The sequence below is a fragment of the Nomascus leucogenys genome, chromosome 9 (genome assembly GCF_006542625.1).
Source record: "Nomascus leucogenys isolate Asia chromosome 9, Asia_NLE_v1, whole genome shotgun sequence".
In the NCBI taxonomy this organism is placed as follows: Eukaryota; Metazoa; Chordata; class Mammalia; order Primates; family Hylobatidae; genus Nomascus; species Nomascus leucogenys.
In genome coordinates, this window is record NC_044389.1 from 34,850,713 (window position 1) to 34,877,244 (window position 26,532).

Here is a 26,532-nt window from a genome sequence, read left to right on the forward strand (position 1 = left end):
GAGGCTGAGGTGGGAGGATTGCTTCAGCCCAGGAGTTTGAGGCTGAGTGAGCCGTGATTGTGCCACTGTACTCCTGATGGGTGACAGGGTAAGACCTTGTCTCAATAAATAAATAAATAAAAGAAAAAATAAAAAGTTCTGGAGCTTCTTGATGGGGATGGTTGCACAACAATGTGAATGTATTTAATACCATTGAACTGTACACTTTAAAATGGTTAAGCAGGTTTAAAAAATCTGGGCTTACATTTTGGATGCTTGTTTTTAAATTTTAATTTTTTCTAGTAATTAATTTTGATTGTATTTTACAGAAATTTAGTTTTGTGATTGGGGATAAAACCTGGGTCTTTTAGCACAGATGCTTGAGAACTGAGGAGGATTTGATGTTAGCTAAAAGACAAATAATTCACTTGTAGTAAGGAAAGGAAGGCAGAGAGAGCATCAAAGCAGAGTTACACGTTCGTTGGAAGTCATGGTGGGTGCTGGGAACTTGTAGATGTTCTTTTTGGTTTGTTTGATTTTCTCGTTAATTGGAAGCAAAATCATCAGCTAAATGAGGATGAGGGAGGAAGTGTCAGAGGTTTGAAAAGACAGGAGACTTGAAATAGTTATGTAGCAAGGTGGGACAGTGTGTGAAACTGGAGAAATGTGGTAGGGTAGCCACGCATTATGGCCCCTTGAGAATAATGATCTCAAATTTACGGGGAGTCAGTCAACCACTTTTGGCTTTTTCTCCACCCACTCCATTGCTGGAGTTCTGTCAGTACAAAGAAAGTGGAGAACGACTAGAGAAATGAAGGTAATACTGAAGAAATCGATTTCATGTACCTCATGTACTCACTTTCTTCCCCAAACAGCTTAGATTCTATTAGATTCCATTTCATGATGGACGATAGAATCTAAGCTGTTTCAGGAAGAAAGTGAGTACATGAGGCCAGTGTGGGGAGGAATAACGAAAAGGTAGTTGAATCAATGGATTTGGGGTCTTGGAGTTGAAGTTTTTGGAGGTGGTGGAGTATTATCAGAGAGAGTGAGCTAGAAAGGAAGAAGGTTGTGGCCGGGCGCAGCGGCTCACGCCTGTAATCCCAGCACTTTGGAAGGCCAAGGCGGGTGGATCACCTGAGGTCAGGAGTTCGAGACCAGCCTGGCCAACATGGTGAAACCCCGTCTCTACTAAAAATACAAAAATCAGCCGGGTGTGGTGCCGGGTGTTTGTAATCCCAGCTACTCGGGAGGCTGAGGCAGGAGAATCACTTGAACCCGGGAGGTGGAGGTTGCAGTGAGCCGAGATCGCACCACTGCACTCCAGCCTGGGCAACAAGAGTGAAACTCCATCTCAAAAAAAAAAAAAAAAGAAAGGAAGAAGGTTGCGATGGGAGTTAGAGGATTAAAATTGAGATTGTAGAGAAGTTACAATTATTCGTATGAGCATGAGAGTGAGAGGCTGAGCCAAGAATGATCCCTAGAGAAGAATCTGAGAGGCCAGAGGGTTGGAAGAATTAAGCGAATTTTGAAACAACCAAGAGTTATGACAATAGTAGTAATGAATGACAGTGAACCAGAAGCCCAAATCTTAGAGGATGATGGTGAATGACAGAGGAGTCTATTGGTGACCGAAGCGAGTGGTGCTCTAATCTCTTGTCATGATGTAATATTTAAAGGTCTTCATATTTTGAAGGGATGCTAGGATTTGGGTGTGTGTGGCTCCTTTAAGGGCCTGGAAGGGGGAGAAGCTGGAGGTCGGGCTGGGGGGCGGGACCCCCCGGCTGAGTCTGCGCATTGAGAGGGGAGGCGGGTCCAGGCGCGGGCTCGCGCGCCCGGGCGGGTCCTCGCGGGGGCGGAGTCTGCGCTCCGGTTCGGGCTGCGGCTGCGGCTGCGGCTGCGGCTGCTGCTGTTACACTTCTAGCTTGAGGGAAAGAGGCCGAGGCCTGGGCCAAGCCCGGAGCCGCCGCTCGCCGGAGCCTCCTGGAGCCTCCGCGCCGGCTCAGCCTGGGGGCGGGCTCTGGTCCGGCCCGCCGCCGCACCCAGGACGGAGGCTGCATGCCCGAGGACCAGGCCGGCGCAGCCATGGTGAGGGAGCAAGGCCTGCCCTAGCCGCAGCCGCCCGCCACCCTAGCCCCCGCCCGTCGCGCTAGCCCCTGCGGTCTTGCCCCTCCCTGTCTCTGGTGTCCCCTCGGGCTCCCTGCCTTTACCTCTCTCCCTCGTTACCGCCCCCTCGGTGTTCAGCTCCTCCTTCCCCGTGCTCCCCCATTCACCTGCTTCGGTGAACCCCTTTAGGTGACACCCCCTGAATCTCCCTTCTCCCCGATGACATCCTTTTTAATCACCCCCAGTGACAGCCTTTTTCGCATTCCCTTTGTCGCCCACTCCTTGTCCTTTAACCCTAACCCTTCCTTCCTTTCTCCTCTATCATTTTGCGTTTTTTTCCTCTTACGTGATTTTTACTTTCCCCCCTTTCTTCCCTAGTTTTCGTTGCTCTTCCTTGCTCTTCTCACCCCTCTTCACCATTTTATCTCCACTGCCCCCTCCTCTCCGTGTTCCTTCTCCCCTTCGTCCTCTCCCATCCACGTTTCCTCTTCCCTTATCGGATGTCCTCGCTCGGTTCGCCGTCGCAGCTGTCCCCATTTCCTTCTACGGGCTTCAGGGGTCTAAGCAGGAACAATTTGAGGACTGTTGCTTCCCGGGAACTGTAGGGCGGGCAGATAGAGATTTGTAGGCTTGCTTCTTCCTTTTCGTTTATGGAGGCATCGAAGAGATCCTGGAAGCCTATTCACCTAGTGTCATTGCAAAACCGAAGTGGTGTGTTACAGAGCAATGAAGTGAGGGCCAGCATGCATTCTGTGACCTCAGGAGAGATCTAGTCTTTTGACAGAAATAGCTAAAAAATGTTCTGAATTTCTTTTTTATTTTGAGCATCTTTTAATGTGGAGGTGCAGTTGGAGAAGTTTAAAAATACTTATTTACAAGCTTGGCTATTATTACTTAAAACAAATGATTTGTTTTCATTTGGAGGCAGAGACCAAGGGCATTTGAGGACTGACAATCAGGTTGGCAGGTTGTGACAGTCTCTTTAAACCTTCTAAAGATTTCATTCGTTTTGCCCTGTCTGCCTTTAGTTGGGAGAACCTTATATTTGCAAATTTTCTTTCTGTTTGAAAATAGGTTGAGGCTTCAGTTGGTTTTTTCATTGAGTTGGGTTATAAGTGGTTTGCTGTACAGTTATTGAAAACATTGCTCCATCATATGCAACAAGCTAAATTTTGGTCTCTGGGAGGAATAAGGCAAAACTAAGTCCTGATAATTATGTTCCCCTAGGAGGTTAGTCAGTTTCTTTTTTTCCCTCCATTTGTTTTTAGAAAAGTGATGTACTATAAAATTATTTAATCTATGAATTTTCCCTAACTCGCTCCTGCGTTTTTAGTCTGTCATTTCCCTGTGTCTGTCTCCTTCACTTTCACACACTGTTATTGTATGCTAACTTGTTTCTCCCTGTGGAATGTAAGATCTAGGTAGCAACCGTGCCTTACTTATTATTCCAAGTGCCCAGGCCAGCTAGGTGCTTGAATGATTCACTTTATGGTCTCATTTCCCACCTGACTAGTATAAACTTAAACTGAAATTTGAGGTAACTAGTGGACTACACAGAAAGAGTGAGTTTGAGAATTGTTGTTTGGAGACGATCTTGCTGTGTGGCCCAGGCTGGAGTGCAGTGGCACAATCATGGCTCTTTGCAGCCTTGAACTCCTGGGGTCAAGCGATCTTCCCACCTCAGCCTCACAAGTAGCTGGTACCACAGGCATGGACTACTGTGCCCCGCTAATTTGTAAAACTTTTTGTAGAAATGGAGTTTTGCTGTGTTGCCCAGTCTGGTCTTGACCTCCTGGATTCAAGCTATCCTCCCACCTTGGCCTCCCAAAGTGCTAGAATTACAGTCATGAGCCATCATGCCTGGGCAGAGTATCTTAATTTTGGTGCAAAAATGATATCGAGTGAGGTATGATGATATGCTTTTCAGAATAAAGAGCTATCCTACCTAAGACATTACACTGCTAGATTTTTGAAAGTGTGGGCCCTTCTATTGAGAACGAATGTATGAGAGGGAGGAGTTATGAACTTCCCTTTGAGGTATTTAGGATCCAAAAGTGTCCTCTGAGCTGGGCCTGAAAGTCGAATAGGATTTATATAGATCATTTTGGGAAGGGGAAGAATGCCTCATTGTGAATGTGAGTAGCAAGTAGAAAGGATCCCCTCACGGGGATTTTTTTTTTTTTTTTTTTTTTGAGACGAGTCTCGCTCTGTCGCCCAGGCTGGAATGCAGTGGTGCAGTCTCGGCTCACTGCAAGCTCCGCCTCCCAGGTTCACGCCATTCTCCTGCCTCAGCCTCTCCGAGTAGCTGGGACTACAGGCGCCCGCCACCACGCCCGGCTAATTTTTTTTTGTATTTTTAGTAGAGACGGGGTTTCACTGTGGTCTCGATCTCCTGACCTCGTGATCCACCCGCCTCGGCCTCCCAAAGTGCTGGGATAACAAGCGTGAGCCACCGCGCCCGTCCTTTTTTTTTTTTTTTTTTTTTTTTTTAAAGAAAGAAAGTAGGGGGCCGGGCGCGGTGGCTCACGCTTGTAATCCCAGCACTTTGGGAGGCCGAGGCGGGCGGATCACGAGGTCAGGAGATCGAGACCACAGTGAAACCCCGTCTCTACTAAAAATACAAAAAATTAGCCGGGCGTGGTGGCGGGCGCCTGTAGTCCCAGCTACTCAGAGAGGCTGAGGCAGGAGAATGGCGTGAACCCGGGAGGCGGAGCTTGCAGTGAGCCGAGATCGCGCCACTGCACTCCAGCCTGGGTGACAGAGTGAGACTCCGTCTCAAAAAAAAAAAAAAAGAAAGAAGGAAAGTAGGAAGGAATTAGGATGCATTGTAGGAAGTAGTATTACCCTTATATAGCATGGAAGGATGCAAGAATGAAGATGTGTAGTAGGAAATCAGGCTAGCTAAGATACTGTCTTAGCCCATTCAATCTACTGTAACAAAATACCATAAACTAGGTAGCTTGTCAGCAACAGAAATTTATTTCTCAGAGTTTGGAAGGCTGGGAAGTCCAAAATCAATTCCCCAGCGGATTCGGTGTCTCGTGAGGACTCTTCCTAAGTGACCTTTTCACTGTTTTCACACATGGTGGCAGGGGCCAGGCAGCTCTCTGGGGCCTCTTTTTTAAGGGCACTAATCTCATTCATGTGGGCACTACACTGGTGATCTAATCACTTCCCAATGGCCCCACCGCTTCATACCATTACCTTGGGGGTTAGGATTCCAATATATGAATTTAGGGAGACAGAAACGTTCAGACCACAGCAGACATATTAGGCATGATTATGTTTTAAACTTTGCATCTAATTAACTTGATTTTTCCTTGCTTGTTGAAACATACACAGAGTAACAGTTTATGTATGGGAGAGGTGAGGAGAAGGCAGAATATTAGCTTATTTTGAGCTAGGAATTATCAGTAAAGGCCACTTTTCCTCGTGCAATATTTTTGTAGATAATAAATACAGTTGAATGAATGATTATTATAAAGCTTTGTATTTTATATTTGTTAAATGTTAATTAGGTTGTGTTTGAATAGTTGAGATGTTTAAGATGAATTCTTGGCTGGGCGCGGTGGTTCACACCTGTAATTCCAGCACTTTGGGAGGCCAAGGCAGGCAGATCACCTGAGGTCACGAGTTTGAGACCAGCCTGGCCAACATGGCAAAACCTTGTCTCTACTAAAAATACAAAAATTAGCTGGGTGTGGTGGCTCACGCCTGTAATCCCAGCTACTTGGGAGGCTGAGGTAGGAGAGTCACTTGAACCCAGGAGGCAGAGGTTGCAGTGAACTGAGGGCAGGCCCTGAGAGTTTGCAGTTCTTTTTTTTGAGGCAGGGTCTTGCTGTGTCCCTAAGCTGGAGTGCAGTGGCATGATCACAGCTCACTGCAGCCTTGACTTCCCAGGCTCAAGCGATCCTCTCACCTCAGCCTCCCAAGTAGCTGGGACCACAGGTGCCCATCATCACACCTGGCTAATTTTTATATTTTTTGTAGAGATGGGGTTTCGCCATGTTGCCTAGGCTGGCCTCAAACTCCTGGGCTCCAGTGATCCTCCCGCCTCAGCCTCCCCAGAGTGCTGGAATTATAGACGTGAACCACTACGAAAGTTTGCATTTCTGTCAAAACCCACGTAATGCTGATGCTGCTGGTCTGTGAACCACAATTTGAGAACTACTGGTCTAAGACATAGTCCTTACTTTTAATCTAACAATGTTTGTGGAGTGTCTTTGACTGTGTTGGCATTGGGGAAATCACAGATAGTAAAACAGATGTGACCTCTGGCATTTTTCATCTCATGTATATAGAGTAATTTTATTTTATTATTTATTTATTTATTTTGAGATAGGGTCTCGCTCTGCCGCCTAGACTGGAGTGCAGTGGCATGATTACGGCTCATTGCAGCCTCAAACCCCTAGGCTCAAGCAGTCCTTCCAGCTCAGCCTCGCAAGTAAAGCTAGGACTTCAAGTGTGCTCTATTATGTGCAGCTGATTTTTTGTTTTTGTGTAGAGAAGAGATCTCCCTGTGTTGGCCAGGCTGGTATCAAACTCCCGGCCTCCAGTGATCTTCCGGCTTTGGCCTCCCAAAGTGCTGGGATTACAGGCACAAGCCACTGCATCCAAGCTGTATACAGTAATTTTAAATGTGAAGAGTTTTAATATATCTTGAGTGTGCTGAAAAAGGACAAGTTGATAGCTGGGCATGGTGGTGCATGCCTGTAGTACCATCTGCTCTAGAACCTGAGGTGGGAGACTCACTTGAGCCCAGCAGTTCAAGGCTGCATTGAGTTATGATCATGCCACTGCACACCAGCCTGGGCAACAGAGCGAGACCTCATTAAAAAAAAAAAAAAATAGCCGGGTGCGGTGGCTCACGCCTGTAATCCCAGCACTTTGGGAGGCTGAGGCGGGCGGATCACGAGGTCAGGAGATTGAGACCATCCTGGCTAACGCGGTGAAACCCCGTCTCTACTAAAAATACAAAAAATTAGCCAGGCGTAGTGGCGGGCGCCTGTAGTCCCAGCTACTAGGGAGGCTGAGGCAGGAGAATGGCGTGAACCCGGGAGGCGGAGCTTGAAGTGAGCAGATACTGCGCCACTGCATTCCAGCCTGGGGGACAGAGCAAGACTCCGTCTCAAAAAAAAAAAAAATAGTAAGGAAAGAAAAGAGAAGTTGTGGACTAATGGAATGGAATAGTTAGGAGTGGCTTTGCAGAGGGTCTTACTTTCAGGTAGAGAACTGAGGGATTAAACTGTAGGAGTTATGTAAAGAATAGTCCAGATAGGCCGGGTGCAGTGGCTCATGCTTGTAATCCTAGCACTTTGAGAGGCCGAAGTGGGTGGATCACCTGAGGTCAGGAGTTCGAGACCAGCCTGACCAATATGGAGAAACCCCGTCTCTACTAAAAATGCACAAATAAGCTGTGCATGGTGGCAGGCGCCTGTAATCCCAGCTACTCGGGAGGCTGAGGCAGGAGAATTGCTTGAACCTGGGAGGTGGAGGCTGCAGTGTGAGCCGCGATTGTGCCACTGCACTCCAGGCTGGGCAACAGAGTGAGGCTCCGTCTCAAAAAAAAAAAAAAAAGAGTCCAGACAGAAGGAGCAGCATGTGCAAATGACCTGTGGTGATACTCTGTCTTGCCTGCCTAACTCTAACATATCCAGGAGTTCTCAATTCAAGGAACTCAGGGAAACCCTGTCCAAAAAACCTAGGTCACTCCCCTCTTTATTATGTAGCACTTTTTCATTGAATACGTAGCAACAGTAATTTTATATTTCTTACAGTAATTATTTGATTAGAATCTCTTTCCATGTCCAGAATATAAAAATCATTGATAAAGACATGGTTTTTGACCAGTTCCTAAGGGCTAGGTGATGTTCTAGGCACTGTGATTACAGAAATTAAAAAAAGACATGGGGTACAGTGAGGGGATACACAATAAATACATCTATAAATGTATAATGACAATAGTTATATAATAAATACTAAGAAAAAATAAACCGGGCTAAGATACAAAGTGATATTGTGTGTGTGTGAGAGGGCAACTATTTTAGATAGGATGGTTAAGCAGTAACACTAATAGCTTTTATTTATTTATTTATTTTTGAGACAGGATCTCACTCTGTCACCCAGGCTGGAGTTCAGTGGTGCAACCACGGCTTGCTGCAGTCTCGACCTCCCAGGCCCAAGCCATCCTCCCGCCTCATCCAACTCAAGCAGCTGGGACTACAGGCGTGCAGTACCACGCCAGGCTAATTTTTGTATTTTTGTAGAGATGGTGTTTCACCATGTTGCCCAGGCTGCTCTCAAGCTCCTGGACTCACGTGATCTGCCCACTTCGGCTTCCCAAAGTCCTGGGATTACAGGTCTGAGCCACCGTGCCCAGCCTATTTTTTTCTTATGACAGTGACATTTTGAACTAAAAAGATGGAAGTTATTATTGATATCAGTAAATGTGTTCTTGAAACTTGAAAAAGGATATGTGTAGGGGAATCAATAAATAAATTGAAATCCGTTCCAAACTTATGGGTTATTTTCCTTAGGTAAAGCTCATGCGTGGAAGCAATTGTATACAAAGACAGAATTATTTCCTATTTCAGTAAAATTTACAAACAAGACTCAGCTAGTTCTCTGTAGGATCATCATTCTAGTCATTTTCAGAGTATCTTGCGTTGAATTTCTCTACATAAAATTATCTTGTTACTGAGAAAGTTTTATCAAATTTTACTCTGTGGTTTTATAGGTTCCCTTGATTTCAAAATAATAGTAATATCTCTTAAATAGAATGTTAGTTTTTATTCTTTTTTATTACATGTGTTTGTTCTAGAGGTCATGCTTAATGATTTCCAAGAGTGTATTTTTTGTGTAGTTTTTGTGACGCTGGGCATGGTGGCTCACACCTGTAATCCACATTTGTAATCCCATCACTTTGGGAGACAAAGGTGAGTGGATCGCTTGAGCCCAGGAGTTTGAGACCAGCTTGGACAGCATAGTGAGACCCTGTCTCTACACAGAATGAACAAATTAGTGCACATCTGGGGTCTCAGCTACACAGGATGCTGAGGTGGGAGGATTGCTTGAGCCTAGGAGGTTGAAGCTGCAGTGAGCAGGGTTCACACCACTGCACTCCAGGCTGGGCAACAGAGCAAGCCACTGTCAAATCAATCAATCAATCAATCAATCAATCAATCAGATATCTTGATGTATCATTTAAGAATCATGATCAGATAAATGTACTCATTTATTCTTTTTTTTTTTTTTTTTTTTTTTTGAGACGGAGTCTCGCTCTGTCACCCAGGCTGGAGTGCAGTGGCACGATCTCTGCTCACTGCAAGCTCCGCCTCCCGGTTTCACGCCATTCTCCTGCCTCAGCCTCCTGAGTAGCTGGGACTACAGGCGCCTGCCACCACACCCTGCTAATTTTTTGTATTTTTTAGTAGAGACGGGGTTTCACCATGTTAGCCAGGATGGTCTCGATCTCCTGACCTCGTGATCCGCCCACCTCGGCCTCCCAAAGTGCTGGGATTACAGCGTGAGCCACCGCGCCTGGCCTTATTCTTTTATTTCGTCATCAATGTACTTATATTTCTTGTCTTTAACAGTTTGTTGTACAAAGAAAAGCTACTGTATTCAGTGTTCAGATTAAGTTATAACAATGGAATGACTTTATCATGAGCCATTCTCCTAATTCCCACTAATTGACACACGTTCAGTAGATAAATTGTTGGATACTCTCAAACTATTCTATTTTTATAAAGGAGAAAAGTTTAGATAATTATTAAATATTCAAAAATATACAAATTGAAATAGACATAATTTTGTTGTTGTTGTTGTTTTTTCATAGTGACAGGGTCTTGCTCTGTGGCCTAGGCTGGAGTGCAGTGGCGTAATCATAGCTGACTATAACCATGAACTCCTGGGCTCAGATGATCTCTTGCCTCATCCTCCTGAGTTGCTGGGACCACAGGCATATGCCAGCATGCCCAGCTAATTTTTTTTATTTTTGTAGAGGTAGGGTCTAGATTATGTTGCCCAGGCTGGTCTCAAACTCCTGGGCTCAAGTGATCCTTCTGCCTCAGCTCCTCAGAGTGCTGGGATGTCAAGCCATGAGCCTGGCAGACATCAATATTGAATGTAATGATGTGAGCCTATAGATGAATTGGGAAATGCCAGCTAAAATACTGCTTTTTTCATACGTCCTAAAACTAGCTCTTAAAGTATATTTAATAAGCGGTAGAAATAGTCATTATTAACAATGGAATAAAAGGTGTTTTTTTTTTAAAGTCTCAATCTGTCGCCATCTCAAAAAAAAATAAAAAATAAAAAATTAGCCGGGTGTGGTAGCGCATGCCTGTGATACCAGCTACTCAGAAGGCTGAGGCAGGAGAACCACTTGAACCTGGGAGGCAGAGGTTGCAGTTAGTCGAGATCGCGCCATTGCACTCCAGCCTGGGCAACAAGAGTGAAACTCTGGCTTAAAAAAATAGTGATTTGGCAGTATAAGTTCAAGAACCACAAAATTGTACACACACTCTGACCAATTTTCTTTTTCTTTTTCTTTTATTTTGAGATGGAGTTTCGCTCTTGTTGCCCAGGTTGGAGTGCAATGGTGCAATCTGGGCTCAACACAACCTCCGCCTCCGGGGTTCAAGTGATTTTCCTGCCTCAGCCCCCCCAAGTAGCTGGGATTTCAGGCATGTGCCACTGTGCTCAGCTAATTTTTGTATTTTTGGTAGAGACAGGGTTTCTCCGTGTTGGTCAGGCTTGTCTTGAACTCCCGACCTCAGGTGATCCACCTGCCTCGGCCTCCCCAAGTGTTGGGATTACAGGCTTGAGCCACCACGCCTGGCCCAAATCACTTTTTTTTTTTTTTTTTTTGAGATGGAGTTTCGCTCTTGTTGCCCAGGCTAGAGTGCAATGGCGCAATCTCGGCTCACTGCAACCTCCGCCTCCCAGGTTCAAGCGGTTCTCCTGCCTCAGCCTCCCTAGTAGCTGGGATTACAGGCATGTGCCACCATGCCTGGCTAATTTTGTATCTTTCAATAGATACAAAACCCTTAGAGACGGGGTTTCTCCATGTCGGTCAGGCTGGTATCGAACTCCCAACCTCAGGTGATCCACCTGCCTCAGCCTCCCAGAGTGCTGGGATTACAGGCATGAGCCACTGTGCCCGGCCCAAATCACTTTTCTAAAGCACTTTGAAGAAGAATATGTCTTCAGCACTTAAGTATTTCTTTGACAAACTTAATGCTACAAGTATTATTCTCACACTAAGTAATTGTGATTAAGATTTTTCAGGCTCATAAATGAAAGAAAAATAAATTCTATAGTAACTAGGCAAGGGTGGAATGAGAAGAGAAGACTGGGGGCGTGCCACTCTTCCTACTCAGAATTTTTTTTATTTTGAGGCAGAGTCTCTGTCTGCCACCCAGGCTGGAGTGCAGTGGCGCGATTTCGGCTCACTGCAACCTCCGCCTCCCGAGTTGAAGTGGTTCTCCTGCCTCAGCCTTCTGAATGGCTGGAACTATAGGCGCCCACCGCCATGCCCGGCTAATTTTTGTAATTTTTAGAAGAGATGGGGTTTCACTATGTTGGCCAGGCTGGTCTCGAACTCCTGACCTCAAGTGATCTGCCTGCCTTGGTCTTCCTACTCAGAATTTTTAATTTCCTCCCTATTGTCTGAGACAATAGACCCTGTGAAGATACCTTTTTAACACTGAAAACCTTGAGAGACAGGACAGTAACATACTCTCAGGATATGTTAATTGTGGGGGAGAAAAACCAAAAAGCAGGTCCAGTAGGAATTCAGTAATATTTTAAAATGATACTCTGTTAAGTCTAACATCTATTATGCATTAAAAATATCAAGATACTATTGTGTACAGAGTGTACTTGATATGTATGGGAGTTTGCGAACTCCTTAAGATCCTTGTGGAGCCTGCAGTTTCGGCCCTGCTAGTTTACAGTGGTCTTACAGGGCTGCTGTGCTATACAGATTGTACTGCACAACTCAGCTAACAGCCATTCATATAGACAGCAGTGAATCTACAGAGATCTGTATCCTGTGTACTTAGTGATGTCCAGCACATAGTAGGGACTCAGCAAATAGTTGTTGAATGAAAGTGTTTTATTTGTTTATTTATTTATTTATTTATTTTTTGAGATGGAGTTTCTCTCTGTCACCCAAGCTGAAGTGCAGTGGCGTGATCTCAGCTCACTAGAACCTCTGCCTCCCGGGATCAAGCGATTCTCCCACCTCAGCCTCCTGAGTAGCTGATATCACAGGCATGCACTACCAGGCCCAGCTAATTTTTTTCTTTTTTTTTTTTTTTGAGATGGATTCTTGCTCTGTCACCCAGGCTGGAGTGCAGTGGCACCATCTCGGCTCACTGCAACCTCGGCCTCCCAGGTTCAAGCAATTCTCCTGCCTCAGCCGCCTGAGTAGCTGGGATTACAGGCACCCGCCACCATGCCCAGCTAATTTTTGTATTTTTAGTGGAGACGAGGTTTCACCATGTTGGCCAGGCTGGTCTCGAACTCCTGACCTCAGGTGATCCGCCCACCTCGGCCTCCCAAAGTGCTGGGATTACAGGCTTGAGCCACCACGCCTGGCTAATTTTTGTATTTTTTAGTAGAGATGAGGTTTTGCCATGTTGGCCAGGCTGGTCTCGAACTCCTGTCCTCAAGTGATCTGTCCCTTTGGCCTCCCAAAGTGCTGGGATTACAGATGTGAGCCACTGTGCCTGGCCTGAAAGTGTTTTATGTAGTATACTAGGACCTTTATGATCTGATCTTTTTTACTGCTTTAGCCTTATTTCTCATTTTATGAGAAAAAGTCTTTACATTTTATGCTCAGTAATACTGAATGAACATTATGCTGTTTTTTGTGCCTCTAAGTTTTGCTTACACTGTTTCTTTTGCCTGGAATGCTGGGGTTTCACCATGTTTGCCAGGCTGGTCTCTAACTCCTGACCTCAAGTGATCCGCCCACCTCGGTCTCCCAAAGTGCTGGGATTACAGGCGTGAGCCATTGTGCCTGGTACTACTTCTTAATTATTAAACCTTCAAGTGTCCCTTTATGCCCTACCTCTTTTGTGAAGGCTTTGGTTGCCTCCAGGAAACCTTGGGTTAGGCATTTCTGTATGCATCTCCTGTACGGTGTATGTGCCCTGGTTATAGCAGTTGTTTTCTGTGGTATTATTATTTGTTAATGAGGCTGGCTGTGTCTCCAGATTGTGAGCTCTTTGGGGGCAGGACAGTGCTGTGTTTTTACAGTTTCATGTCATAAGCACTTAGCATAGTGCTTGACATGTAGTAAGTACTTATCAATATTGAACTGAACAATATTGGCTGGGCGTGGTGGCTCACGCCTGTAATCCCAGCACTTTGGGAGGCCGAGGTGGGCGGATCACCTGAGGTCAGGAGTTCAAGACCGCCTGGCTAACATGGTGAGATCCCATGTCTACTAAAAATACAAAATTACCTGTGCATGGTGGCATGCCTGTAATCTCAGCTATTCAGGAGGCTGAGGCAAGAGAGTTGGTTGAACCCAGGAGACAGAGGTTGCAGTGAGCCAAGATCGTGCCATTGCACCCCAGCCTGGGCAACAAGAGCAAAACTCTGTCTCAAAAAAACCAAAACAATACTGAGCAGTACAATGTTTGTTCAGTGTGCGTTTGATAGAGAATTGCATAAGGTAATGTTAACTGAGATGTTGTGATAGATGAAAAAAATTGAACACTCTGTACAGGTCCCCTGAGGTGAAAAGAGGTTGGATAGGTAGGAAATGTTAGATCAGATAGTTTATTTTACTAGCCTAAATGGCACTTTTGACCTAAGATAAATGTTCTGTCCACAAGGATTTAACAGGAAGAGCTGAGAAGACAGCCTCGTGATTTTGAGATGAATTGTGAAGCAGTATCCCTTTGTATAAACACTTGAAAGTCACTTGTCTATATAATTTGTAGAGGTGTCCTTCCAGAGAGTAGAATGTTTAAACTCAGATAGTAAATAGTCAGTTACTGCTAAATCTAGAGGGGTGGTTAATTCTTTTAAAATCTTTTATTAACTTTTTCTTTATTTTTATTTTTTTGAGACAGGGTCTTCACTCTGTCGCCCAGGCTGGAGTACAGTGGTGGCATCTTGGCTCACTGCAGCCTGTGGCTCCCGGGTTCAAGCAATTCTCCTGCCTCAGCCTCCTAAGTGGCTGGGACTACAGGTGTTTGACACCATGCCCTGCTCATTTTGGTACTTTTTTAGTAGAGTCCCGGTTTCACCATGTTGGCCAGGCTAGTCTCCACTCCTAAGCTCAAGTGATCTGCCCGCCTCGGCCTCCCAAAGTGCTGAGATTACAGGCATGAGCCACCACACCTGGCCTTAATAGCTTTATATAAAGATCTTTTGTTTTTTCTTCTTTGTTATCTTCAGTTCTCCTTTGTATAAATGTTTTTCTTAGGTGTCTTAATGCCTATTCAATGTCATATTTTTCTTTTCTGAGGACTTCTTTTTTTGAGATGGAGTTTCGCTCTTGTTGTCAAGGCTGGAGTGCAATGGTGTGATCTCGGCTCACTGCAACCACTGCCTCCCCGCAACCTCACCTCCCAAGTTCAAGTGATTCTCCTGCCTCAGCCTCCTGAGTAGCTGGGATTACAGGCATGTGCCACCACACCTGGCTAATTTTGTATTTTTAGTAGAGATGGGGTTTCTCCATGTTGGTCTCAAACTCCCGACCTCAGGTGATCCGCCCACCTCAGTCTCCCAAAGTGCTGGGATTACAGGTGTGAGCCACCATGCCCGGCCAGGACTTTTTTTTTTAAAGCTGGAATATTCTTGGTTATATAACATTTATAATTTTCATTTCATAGGCCCTGTAACCTTTTTTTTTTTTTTTGGAGACAGAGTCTCACTGTATCACCCAGGCTGAAGTACAGTGACACGATCTTGGCTCACTGCCACCTCCACCTCCGCCTCCCAGGGTCAAGTGATTCTCCTGCCTCAGCCCTCGAGTGGTTGGGATTACAGTTACCCCTCACCACGCCTGGCTAATTTTTGTAGTTTTAGCAGAGACAGAGTTTCACCATGTTGGCCATGTGGGTCTTGAACTCTTGACCTCCAGTGATCTGCCCACCTCGGCCTCCCAAAGTGCTGGAATTACAGGTGTGAGCCAGAGCCACAGTGCGCAGCTGGCCCTGTAAACTTTCACAAGTCATTTTAACTCTCTATGCCTCCATTTTTAAATTTGTAAAATGAAAAGGTTATATTAATCCTCTGTGTGATTCCTTCCATCTCTTAAAGAAAAGGTAGTAAGATTCTAGCAAGTTAAAGGCAAGTATTATAGTCCAGTAGATACATTCTACTATGGGATCTGGGCAAACTGTTTTTATAGGCTTAAATTTTGTGGAAACTTGAGCTCTAACCTCTTTGAATGTATTACCCACCTTTTTCACACCAGAGACCTTTTATTTCAATTAAGTTAATATTCGCAAAGTACTTTGTTTTATTTATTTATTTTAATTTGTTTTTTTTGAGAGAGTCTCGCTCTGAAGCTCTGGCTGGAGTGCAGTAGCACGATCTTGGCTCACTACCACCTCTGCCTCCCAGGTTCAAGTGATTCTCCTGCCTCAGCCTCCCAGGCACCCACCACCACACCTGGCTAATTTTTATATTTTCAGTAGAGATACGGTTTCACCATGTTGGCCGGGCTGGTCTTGAACTCCTAACCGCAAGTGATCTGCCTGCTTCAGCCTCCCAAAGTGCTGGTATTACAGGCATGAGCCAAGCTCCTGGCCCTTGTTTTAAAGGTATTTTCATGGATATCCCATTTATTCCTCATTACCATTTTGTGGGATAGTCAGAGGTTTAGCTTCAGTTTTTCAGATAAGGAAACTGAGAAGTTAATTGACTTTCCTAAGGTCACACAGCTAGTAAGTAGCAGAGCCAGGACTGACTGTGCAAGCCCAGTGTTCTTTCCATTATTAACCTCACTTCTCTGTTTACCTTATTATATTTCAAAACTCCTGGTTATTGTAGGTAACAGGAAAATAATGCTAAAGTATCTCTTTGAGTTGACAATTCCTCTGATCTGCTCAATGGCCACTGACCTGAATTTTTGTTTTGTTTCCTAGAATAGCTTTATCACATGACCTTAGATGAAAGAGGAGGGCATTTATGTAGCTTTCCAGCTCTTGATCTTTTTTAGGTAGAACTCTACCTCCTTGCCCTTTAGCACATATCCGCTTGCCATAGTGGCCAGGCCTTAAAGTGATATGTGCAAGAAGCTTGCTTTACTTGCTTTTCAATTTGTCATTTAGGAGTCTCCAAAGAGTAGTTGGTGTTCTTTTAAAAAGAAAAACAATTCCCCATAGTTTATACCAAATAGTTCAATACATCTGTACCCTTGAACACAATATTATCTATTATCTGTGATCTACGCCCTTGGTACTACCTTCTTTTTTTTTTTTTTGAGACAGGGTCTCTGTCACCCAGGCTGGGGTGCAAGTGGCAGGATCTCAGCTCACTGCGACCTCCGCCTCCGGGGTTCAAGCAATTCTCATGGCTCAGTCTGCTGAGTAGCTTGGATTACAGGCATGTGCCACCACCCCCAGCTAATTTTTTGTATTTTTAGTAGAGACGGGGTTTCACCATGTTGGCCAGGCTGGTCTCCAACTCCTGGCCTCAAGTGATCCGCCCACCTTGGCCTTCCAAAGTGCTGGGATTACAGGTGTGAGCCACTGCGCCCTGCTGGTACTACCTTCTTGACCTTCCTCTTTGTCTGTAGAATGATTGCAGTTGGGGCGGGGGAGGGTAAAGGGATTAGATCGTATCTAAGGTTATAGTAGATGTTTATTTCCGGAAGCCTGACTTGGTTGAATTAGTAATAGAAAATAAAAGTTTTTGCTGGGCAGGGTGGCTCATGCCTGTAATCCCAGCACTTTGGGAGGTCGAGGTGGGCAGATAAACTGAGGTCAGGAGTTCGAGATCAGCCTGGCCAACATGGTGAAACCCCATCTCTACTAAAAATACAAAAAGTAGCAGGGTGTGGTGGCGCATGCACCCGAAATCCCAGCTACTTGGGAGGCTAAGGCAGGAGTATCGCTTGAACCCAAGAGGCAGAGGTCGCAGTGAGCTGAGATTGCGCCATTGCGCTCCAGCCTGGGGCAAAAGAGTGAGACTTCGTCTCAAAAAAAAAAAAAAAAGAAAAGAAAAGAAAGTTTTAAAAAATCCCAAACAAATGTATATTAATAACTTGAACAAAATGTTTGTTGACATTTACCAACCACTGTGGAGGCCATAGTGGTATCACTGACCACATGAAAACAAGAAGGGTAAAGTCTGCTGAAGAAGTGTCAGGATCTACTTTATGCAGCTGCAGAAGGTATATATGCATACGACTCTGCAACATAACTTACATTTAGAGAAATGACTATGCTAAGTGATTGCACTAATTATCAACCACAAGTGTTTATGTGTAAAGGGAAGCAATAGTTCTTTTGCGTCACTGTCAGTAGAAGAACTTTGAAAGCAGTTACATAATTCCAGTTTTAGTTCAGTGTCATCAGGTATTTCAAATAAGTAAATCATTTAAGTTAATTCTAAAAAAAAAAAAAAAAATCCCAAACAACTAAGAGGAGATTTTCCGTGGAGTATTACGATGAGAAGTCAGAGATATCTAATATCTCAATTTCTCATAGGTACCTGTGAACTCAAATGATATTTGAGTGCCTTTCAGGTTCATTTTGGTTTCAAGGCTAGACTTGGGACTTAATATTTCTCTCTGGACATGTAGTCTTTTTCTCTAGAGGCAAGTATGTATTTTAATTGTGCTTAACAATAAATTTGTGCTTGACTTTCCATTTATTCGTGCAATAAACATTTAGTGCCCACTGTGTAGCAGGCATTGTTTTAGGCTCTGAGAATACAGTAGTGAAGAAAACGTGGGGTTTTTTTCTATGCAGCTGATATTCTGTGGTAATAACATTTATTGAGCAGGTAGTATATGCCAGTTACTGTTCTCAGTGTGTTGCATTTAGAATTTATTTAATTCTGACAACAATCCTATGACATAGGCACTGCTCTTGTCTTCATTTTACAATCATGAAACTGAGGTTCAGGGAGATTAAGTACTTTGCTTAAGGTTATATAGGTTTGTGAATGGTAGAGGTGGCATTTTAATCCAGGCAGTCTGACTCCCAAGCCCACACTCTTCATCATAGTATTACATAGTCTTTTAGAAAGATGTCCATAAAAAATCTATTTCTATCATTAAATTGTCAAGTTTGTAATTTTTGTAGTCACCTGATTTCCGGCCCAATCTTTAGAAAAAAGTCATCCAAAGATACAATAAAGGAGCATTGTGAAAGCCCTTGTGTTCTGTTACAGGAATTGTCAGTCTTAGGAAGCTTTTGGGTAGGACATCTTGAGCCTGATTCTTATGAGTTGAGAGACCAGGCATGGTGACTCACGCCTATAACCCCAGCACTTTGGAGGTTGAGGCAGGAGGATCACTTGAGCCCAGGAGTTCAAGCCTGAGCAACATAGTAAGACCCCGTCTCTACACAAAAACAAAAAATTAGCCAGACATGATGGCACGTGCCTGTAGTCCCAGCTACGCGGATGGCTGAGGTGGGAGGATCTCTTGAGCCTGGGAAGTCGAGGCTGCAGTGAGTTGTGATTATTCTATTGTACTCCAGCCTGGGTGACAGAGCAAGACCGTGTCTCTAAAAAAAATAAAAGATAGAAAAAGAGATATAAAAGAGAATTTTTTTGTACTTTTTTACAGCTGTACAATGTGTTTATGTTTTGTTACTTCAAGAGTCAAAAAGTAGGCTGGGCGCAGTGGCTCACGCCTGTAATCCCAGCACTTTGGGAGGCCGAGGCGGGCAGATTATGAGGTCAGGAGATCGAGATCGTCCTGGCTAACACGGTGAAACCCCGTCTCTACTAAAAATACAAAAAATTAGCCGGGCGTGGTTGCAGGCGCCTGTAGTCCCAGCTTCTCGGGAGGGTGAGGCAGGAGAATGGCCTGAACCCAGGAGGTGGAGCTTGCAGTGAGCAGAGATCATGCCACTGCACTCCCGCCTGGGCGACAGAGCGAGCCTTCGTCTCAAAAAAAATAAAAATAAAAAAAGAGTCAAAAAGTTAATAAAAAAAAGTGAAAGTTCATAAATCGCTAAGAAAGTTACAGTAAGATAATGTTAATTTATTATTGAAGAAAGAAAAAGTTTGCTCAGGAGTTCGAGACCAGCCTGGGCACATAGCAAGACCTTGTCTTTACCAAAAATAAAAAAAATTAGCTGGGTGCTTTGGTGCACAGTCCCACCTATTCCAGAGGCTAAGGTGAGAGGATCACTTGATTCCAGGAAATTGAGACTGCAGTCAGCTATGATCACACCACTGTACTCCAGCCTGGGTGATAGACTCTGCCCCCACCCCCCAAAAAGAAAAAAAATTTAAATAAATTTAGTGTAGCCTAAGTATTTATAGTCTACAGTAGTGTGCAGTAATGTCCTAGGCCTTCACATTCACTATCACTGATTCAACTGATTTATTCCGAGTACCTTCCAGTCCTGCAAGCTCCATTTATGTTAAGTCCCCTCTACAGGTGTACCATTTTTTATCTTTTATGCCTATTTTTACTGTACCTTTTCTTTCTTTCTTTTTGAGACCGAGTCTCGCTCTGTCACCCAGGCTGGAGTGCAGTGGCACGATTGATCTGAGCTCACTGCAACCTCCGCCTCCTGGGTTCAAGTGATTCTCCTGCCTCAGCCTCCCCAGTAGCTAGGACTACAGGCACAAGCCATCACACCCAGCTAATTTTTGTATTTTTAGTAGAGATGGGGTTTTACCATGTTGGCCAGGCTGGTCTCAAACTCCTAACCTTAAGTGATCTGCCCACCTCAGCCTCTCAAAGTGCTGGGATTACAGGTGTGAGCCACTGCATCCAGCCTTTTTCTATGTTTAGATTTTTCAGATACACAAATACTTAACATTTTGTTACAGTTGCCTACAGTATTCAGTACAGTAACATGCTGTACAGGTTTTTGCATCCTATCTACCACCTCTGTGATCACACAGTGACAAAATTGCCTAATGACACATTTCTCAGAATGTATTCCTGTTGTTAAGCAACACGTGACTGTACTAATATTATCCCCACTCTACATAGAACAGAACTGAGTGTCAGAAGAGCTAGGTAATTTGCCCATTGTGATACCACTAGAATTCAGCTTCAGTTCTACTGTTCTTAACTACGATATTTCTAGAGAAGGTCTGGGTGTGGTGGCTCACGCCTGTAATCCCAGCACTTTGAGAGGCCAAGGCGGGCGGATCACGAGGTCAGGAGATCGAGACCATCCTGGCTAACATGGTGAAACCCCGTCTCTACTAAAAATACAAAAAATTAGCCAGGCGTGGTGGCACGTGCCTGTAGTCCTAGCTACTCAGGAGGCTGAGGCAGGAGAATTGCTTGAACCCAGGAGGTGGAGGAGGTTGCAGTGAGCTGAGATCGCGCCACTACACTCCAGCCTGGCAGAACGAGACTCCATCTCAAAAAAAAACCAAAAAACAAAAATATTTCTAGAGAAGTCATTTTTGTGCCTCAGCTTTCTTAACTGTAAAATGAAAATTTTAATACTTTTTCTTCTACTTTGTAAGGTTATTGTGAGTATCAAATGAAAATCAGGATGTGAATATCCTTTGTTTACTGTAAGGCATTGTTACCAGCATAATTCACAAAGGATATTTTTTCTTATAATTAACCAAAATATAAACCTCATTGCTCAGAGATTCTGAAGTCCACAAGTGCTCAGAATGTTGAAATGCTTCTTTGCCATGGCTCTGGCAATACAGTAACAGAATGAAGCTTTTAATACACAAAACAAACTAACCAACAAAACAGATAACTGACTGAGTCTTGGGGAAAGTACTGAGAATACCTCTAGTTGAGTGTTGTGTAAATGACTAAATACTTCAAGGCAGGAGCATTTAGGAAGACCAATAAAAACCGGAGTGGGGGTTGTGGGAAGGAAGGATAGAGATTAAAAGAAAGCTATGAGAAGGTTTAGGAAGAGCTAATGGTATAAGATTCCTTTTTTGCCTTGTCTTCATTGCACCATGCTCCCTGGTATGCCTTGCTTTTATAAGAAGCTGTGGTTCAAGAGCAGGGGATCTGCTTATAGGTAGTTCATTTATTCATACTTCTTACTCAGTAGACACTGAAACATTTACTCTGTAAGCGTAAGGGATATGGAGATGTATAAGGCATGGTTCTAACCTGGTGGTTTTCTTTTTTTTTTGTTTGTTATGGAGTCTCACTCTGTTGCCCAGGCTGGAGCACAGTGGCACGATCTTGGTTCACTACAACCTCCGCCTCCCGGTTCAAGCGATTCTCCTGCCTCAGCCTCCCAAGCAGCTGAGATTACAGGCATCCACCACCATGCCCAGCTAATTTTTGTATTTTTAGTAAAGATGGGGTTTCACCATGTTGGCCAGGCTGGTCTTGAACTGCCGACCTCAAGCAATCCACCCGTCTCAGCCTCCCAAAGTGATGGGATTACAGGGGTGAGCCACTGCGCCCAGCTGTTTTTTCTTTTTTTTTTTTGATGGAATTTTACTCTTGTTTCCCAGGCTGGAGTGCAATGGTGCAAACAAGGGGAGAATCGCTTGACTATTTAACTTTTTTTTTTTTTGAGACGGAGTCTCACTCTGTCGCCCAGGCTGGGGTACAGTGGCACTCGATCTCGGCTCACTGCAACCTCCACCTCCCGGGTTCAAGCAATTCTCCTGCCTCAGCCTCCCGAGTAGCAACTACAGGCGCGTGCCACCATGCCCGGCTAATTTTTTGTATTTTTTTAGTAGAGACGGGGTTTCACCGTGTTAGCCAGGGTGGTCTCGACCTCGTGATCTGCCTGCCTTGGCCCCCCAAAGCATTGGGATTACAGGTGTGAGCCACTGCACTTGGCGAATATTTAACTCTTTAAGTTATGACCTGTGTGGCCTAGTCTTAGTGCAGTGTCATAATCCATGGAACACAATCCTGCAACCAAAAAGTCATTTTGAAATAACTCAAAGTCTTTATTTGCATTTCTTGAAACATCATGAAGTAGAATGGAGTTCACAGATACACCAAGCAGAATTATTAACCCTTCCTATATCCCCCAAACCCAGCATAGTCCCTGATATTTACCTATTAGAAGAACAAAAAGGAGAATGAGTTCAAAGTAGGAGAGTGATAAAGGGACTTCCCCAGTTTCTGAAAAATTGTGCCAATTTACACTCTGACCAGCAGTATTTAAGAGGACCAATCTGAGCAAACTTTCCTTGAAAAATTCACATTTATCAGGTTTATATCATGTCCCAAAAAAACACTATATTAACCAAAAAAAAAAAAGATCAGCCACCATTTTTATTTTTTTTTTTTTTTGCGGCTGGAATTGTTTTTCCTATTTGCTGTAGAATATATTTTCAGCCATTGCTCAGGGACTGTGTCACTCTGCTTGCTGTACTTGAGGTAATTACAGGGCTTCATTATCTCTTCTGACCATAATTAACAAATCTGGGTTAAATCTGGGATTTATTATTATTATTTTTTTTTGGCAGGTAAGGTCTTAACTCCCCCCTCCATCCTTTCCCTCCATCTGAGAGGCCTTATGGGTAAGACAAAGGGCATGATATTTGGCATTGAAGATTGGTTCAAGGTCCAGTTCTGCCACATTCTAAATATATGAACTTGGGTACATTATTATTTCTGAATTCCAGCATCCTCATATACAAAATGGTATCTGTTATAGCAGTTCTACAAGAAAGTTGTGAGGGGTAAATGATATAATGTGTGTAAGAAATGTGTTGTATGAATGTTGATCAGTCTTTCAAAGAACACTTGCCTGTCTACTAGGGTGCCAGATGTTATGCTAGGTTCTGGGTATTAAGAAAAAGTCAGCACTGATTTCCTGTTTGATTGTTTACTACATTTCGTCAATTCTTTTCTGCAAAATATTTTTCACTTTTGATTTTTTTTTTTTGCATTTTCATTGCCTCTACTCTAATCCATAGCATTGTCACCTCCTGTCTGAGCCACTGTAACTAGTTAGTCCCAAGTTGTATTTTGGCATTTATTTCAAAGCCAGACTAATAATTGTTCTGTTTGAGAGATGATATGGTGTAGTAGAAAAAGTATGGACTTCATTATTAACAGACCTGGATTTGTATCTGGGCCCCACTTTCTACAGTATGTGACACTGGGAAAGTTCCTTTACCACTCTCTTAATTTGAACTCTCTTTTTTTTCTCTGTCTCATAACAGGTAAAAATCAGGGACCGCATGTGGTTCTAGGAATAAAGGAAGGGTTAACAAGTTCCTTCTACTTGAAGAGTTCATGGCTGAGTGGGGTAAACAGATACAGTCATAGATAACCATGGTTTAACATGGAATTGTAAAAGAAAACTAGCTTGGGAATCAGATATAAAGGGCAGTGTATGTAGTGGTAAAAGCACAGATTTAACTGTAGAGTCGGATTGCCTGGGGTCTAATCCTGACTCTACCATTTATTAGCTCTGTAATCTTGAGCAAATTACTTAAACTCTCATAGCCTCAATGTCCTTATCTGTAGAATAGGGATACTGATGGAATTTAATTTATAGAATTCTTATGAGAAATAAATGAAATTATATATGTAAAGCACTTAGCATAGTTAATAGCATATAGCACATAGCATATATTAGCATATAAGTGCTCTACAATTATAATTATGATAGTAGTAGAGTAGTTAAGAACTTAAAAATATAAGCTTTGGCCTCATTCTTGTGTTGAAGTCTGGGTTTAGCAATATATTGGCCATGTGAATATGGGGAAGAGATTTAACCTAAGCCTTAGTTTCCTCATCTTTAAAATGCAATAATGTAATTGTGCTCGGCTCAGGATGTAGAAATGGAAAGAGATCTGCACCAGGACCTGATACATACTAAATGCCTTGTAAAAGATAGCTGTTGTGATTTTTATTCTTGCTCTGCCATCTGCTGGCTGTTTTATCTCTGATATGTAAATTAATCTTTCTGAGCCTCAGTTTACTTTTGTTCAAAACAAAGTTGTTTATTGAAGATTGAAAATATTTATGAAGTACATAGATTGGTGGCTGGCACCACACAGTTGTCATTCGGTACACAGTAGCTGTTGTTAATGGTACAATTTAATTTTTCAGGTGCTGAGAATAAAATTAATTCTGCCTTAGAAATTAGGAGAGACATCACAGAAGTAGTGAGCTTTGAATTTTGAAAGATGAGGCTGGCTGGGCACGATGGCACATGCCTGTAATCCCAGCACTTTGGGAGGCTGAGGCGGGCAGATCACCTGAGGTCAGGAATTTGAGAGTAGCCTGGCCAACATGGTGAAACCCTGTCTCCACTGAAAATCTAAAAATTAGCTGGGCATGGTGCACGTGCCTGTAATCCCAGCTACTTGGGAGTCTGAGGCAGGAGAATCACTTGAACTGGGAGGTGGAGGTTGCAGTGGGCACAAGAATCACTTGAATGGGGAGGTGGAGGTTGCGGTGAGCCAAGATCACACCACTGCACTCCAGCCTGGGCAACAGAGTGAGCCTCCATCTCAAAAAAGAAAAATAAGAAAAAAAATGGCCAGGCGTGGTGGCTCACGCCTGTAATCCCAGCACTTTGGGAGGCTAAGGCAGGTGGATCGCCTGAGGTCAGGAGTTCAAGACCAGCCTGGCTAACATGGTGAAACCCCGTTTCTACTAAAAATGCAAAAAAATGAGTCAAATGTGGTGCTGCGCGCCTGTAATCCCAAGTACTTGGGAGGCTGAGGCAGGAGAATTGCTTGAACCCGGGAGGTGGAGGTTGCAGTGAGCCGAGATCGCGCCTTTGCATTCCAACTTGGACAGCAAGTGCCAAACTATCTCCAAAAAAATAAACAAAATACATAAATAAAAAAAGAAAGATGAGTGAGATTTTTGCCATAAAAGGACTAACAAAAGCTCTGAGGTGTGAAAATGTCTCTTACAGTACTTAAGGAACAGTAAGTGCTAGGTTGCTTAAACATGCAGTTTAGTGTATCTGGCAGGTAGCTTGTTTGGGGCAGGGAGAAGGGAACAGTGAGAAAGGCTAGAGAGGAAGGTTGGAACTAGCTAGGAAAATGTTTCGAATACCTTGCTAAAGTGTTTACACTTTATAGGTCTCTCTTTTTCCAACTGTTACTTGTAACAGCTGAAGAAACTAAACTTGCTGGGGAATAGAGGAGGGAATTACTTGAAGCCAGTGTTCAAACAGGAATTTCTTGGTGATCTTGTGGGTTTTTTTTTTGTTTTTTGTTTTTTTGTTTGTTTGTTTTGAGATGGAGTTTCGCTCTTGTTGCCCAGGCTGGAGTGCAATGGCGTGATCTTGGCTCACTGCAACCTCCGCCTCCCGGGTTGCCACCATGCTTGGCTAATTTTTGTATTTTTATTAGAGACGGGGTTTCACCGTGTTGGCCAGGCTTGTCTTGAACTCCTGACCTCAGGTGATTCGCCTGCCTCAGCCTCCCAAACTGCTGGGATTACAGGCATGAGCCACCATGCCCATCCTTATCAATTTTCAAAATACAGAGTTGATATTTCCCTGGTGTCCTTCAAAGATAACTAGTTGGTTTTTATTTTGTATCATTATGAACTCATGAATTGAAACATATTTGAGGTGCAATTCACTGTAGTTTTTAGCGTTTTTCCGGATCTTTGAAATGTGGAGTTTGGATAAGATGACCTCTACCTATCATTAACATTTTGATGTATTTATTTCTAGTCTTGTGTTTACACTTGTTTAAACTATTTATTTTAGTTTAGTCTAGTTTTGAGACGGAGTCTTGCTCTGTCACCCAGGCTGTAGAGGCTGTAGAGCAGTGGTGCAATCTTGGCTCACTGCAACCTCCACCTCCCAGGTTCAGGCGATTCTCCTGCTTCAGCCTCCCAAAATGCTGGGATTACAAGTGTGAGCCACTCTGCCTGGCCCCCAGCAACTATTTTTCTTTTCTTTTTTTTTTTTTGAGACGGAGTTTCACTCTTGTTGCCCAGGCTAGAGTGCAGTGGTGTGATCTTGGCTCACTGCAACCTCCGCCACCCAGGTTCAAGTGATTCTCCTGCCTCAGCCTGCTGAATAGCTGGGATTACAGGCATGGGCCACCATGCCTGGCTAATTTTTGTATTTTTAGTAGAGACGGAGTTTCACTGTGTTGGTCAGGTTGATCTTGAACTCCTGACCTCAGGTGATCTGCCTGCCTTGGACTCTCAAAGTGCTAGGATTACAGGTGTGAGGCATCACACCTGACTCCGGCAACTATTTTTAATAACAGCTTTATTGAGATATAATTCACATACCATGCATTTCACCTATTAAAGTGTACCCAGTTCAGTGGTTTTTAGTGTATGCAGAGTGGTGCAACTATAGCCACAGTCAATTTTGGAACATTTTCATCACT

The 26,532-nt window shown here is 43.8% G+C and overlaps 1 protein-coding gene across 3 annotated transcripts in view; it reads left to right on the forward strand.

Moving 5' to 3' along the window:
- The first annotated feature begins 1,836 nt into the window (after window positions 1–1,836).
- ZYG11B (zyg-11 family member B, cell cycle regulator) overlaps window positions 1,837–26,532 on the forward strand; it is a 108,228-nt gene continuing 83,532 nt past the window's right edge. For all 3 annotated transcript variants that reach the window (XM_030818816.1, XM_030818817.1, XM_030818815.1), the window contains exon 1: window positions 1,837–2,067. In XM_030818816.1, the coding sequence (XP_030674676.1) occupies window positions 2,038–2,067 (30 nt within the window). In that variant the 5' untranslated portion in view covers window positions 1,837–2,037. The remainder of the gene's footprint in view (window positions 2,068–26,532) is intronic.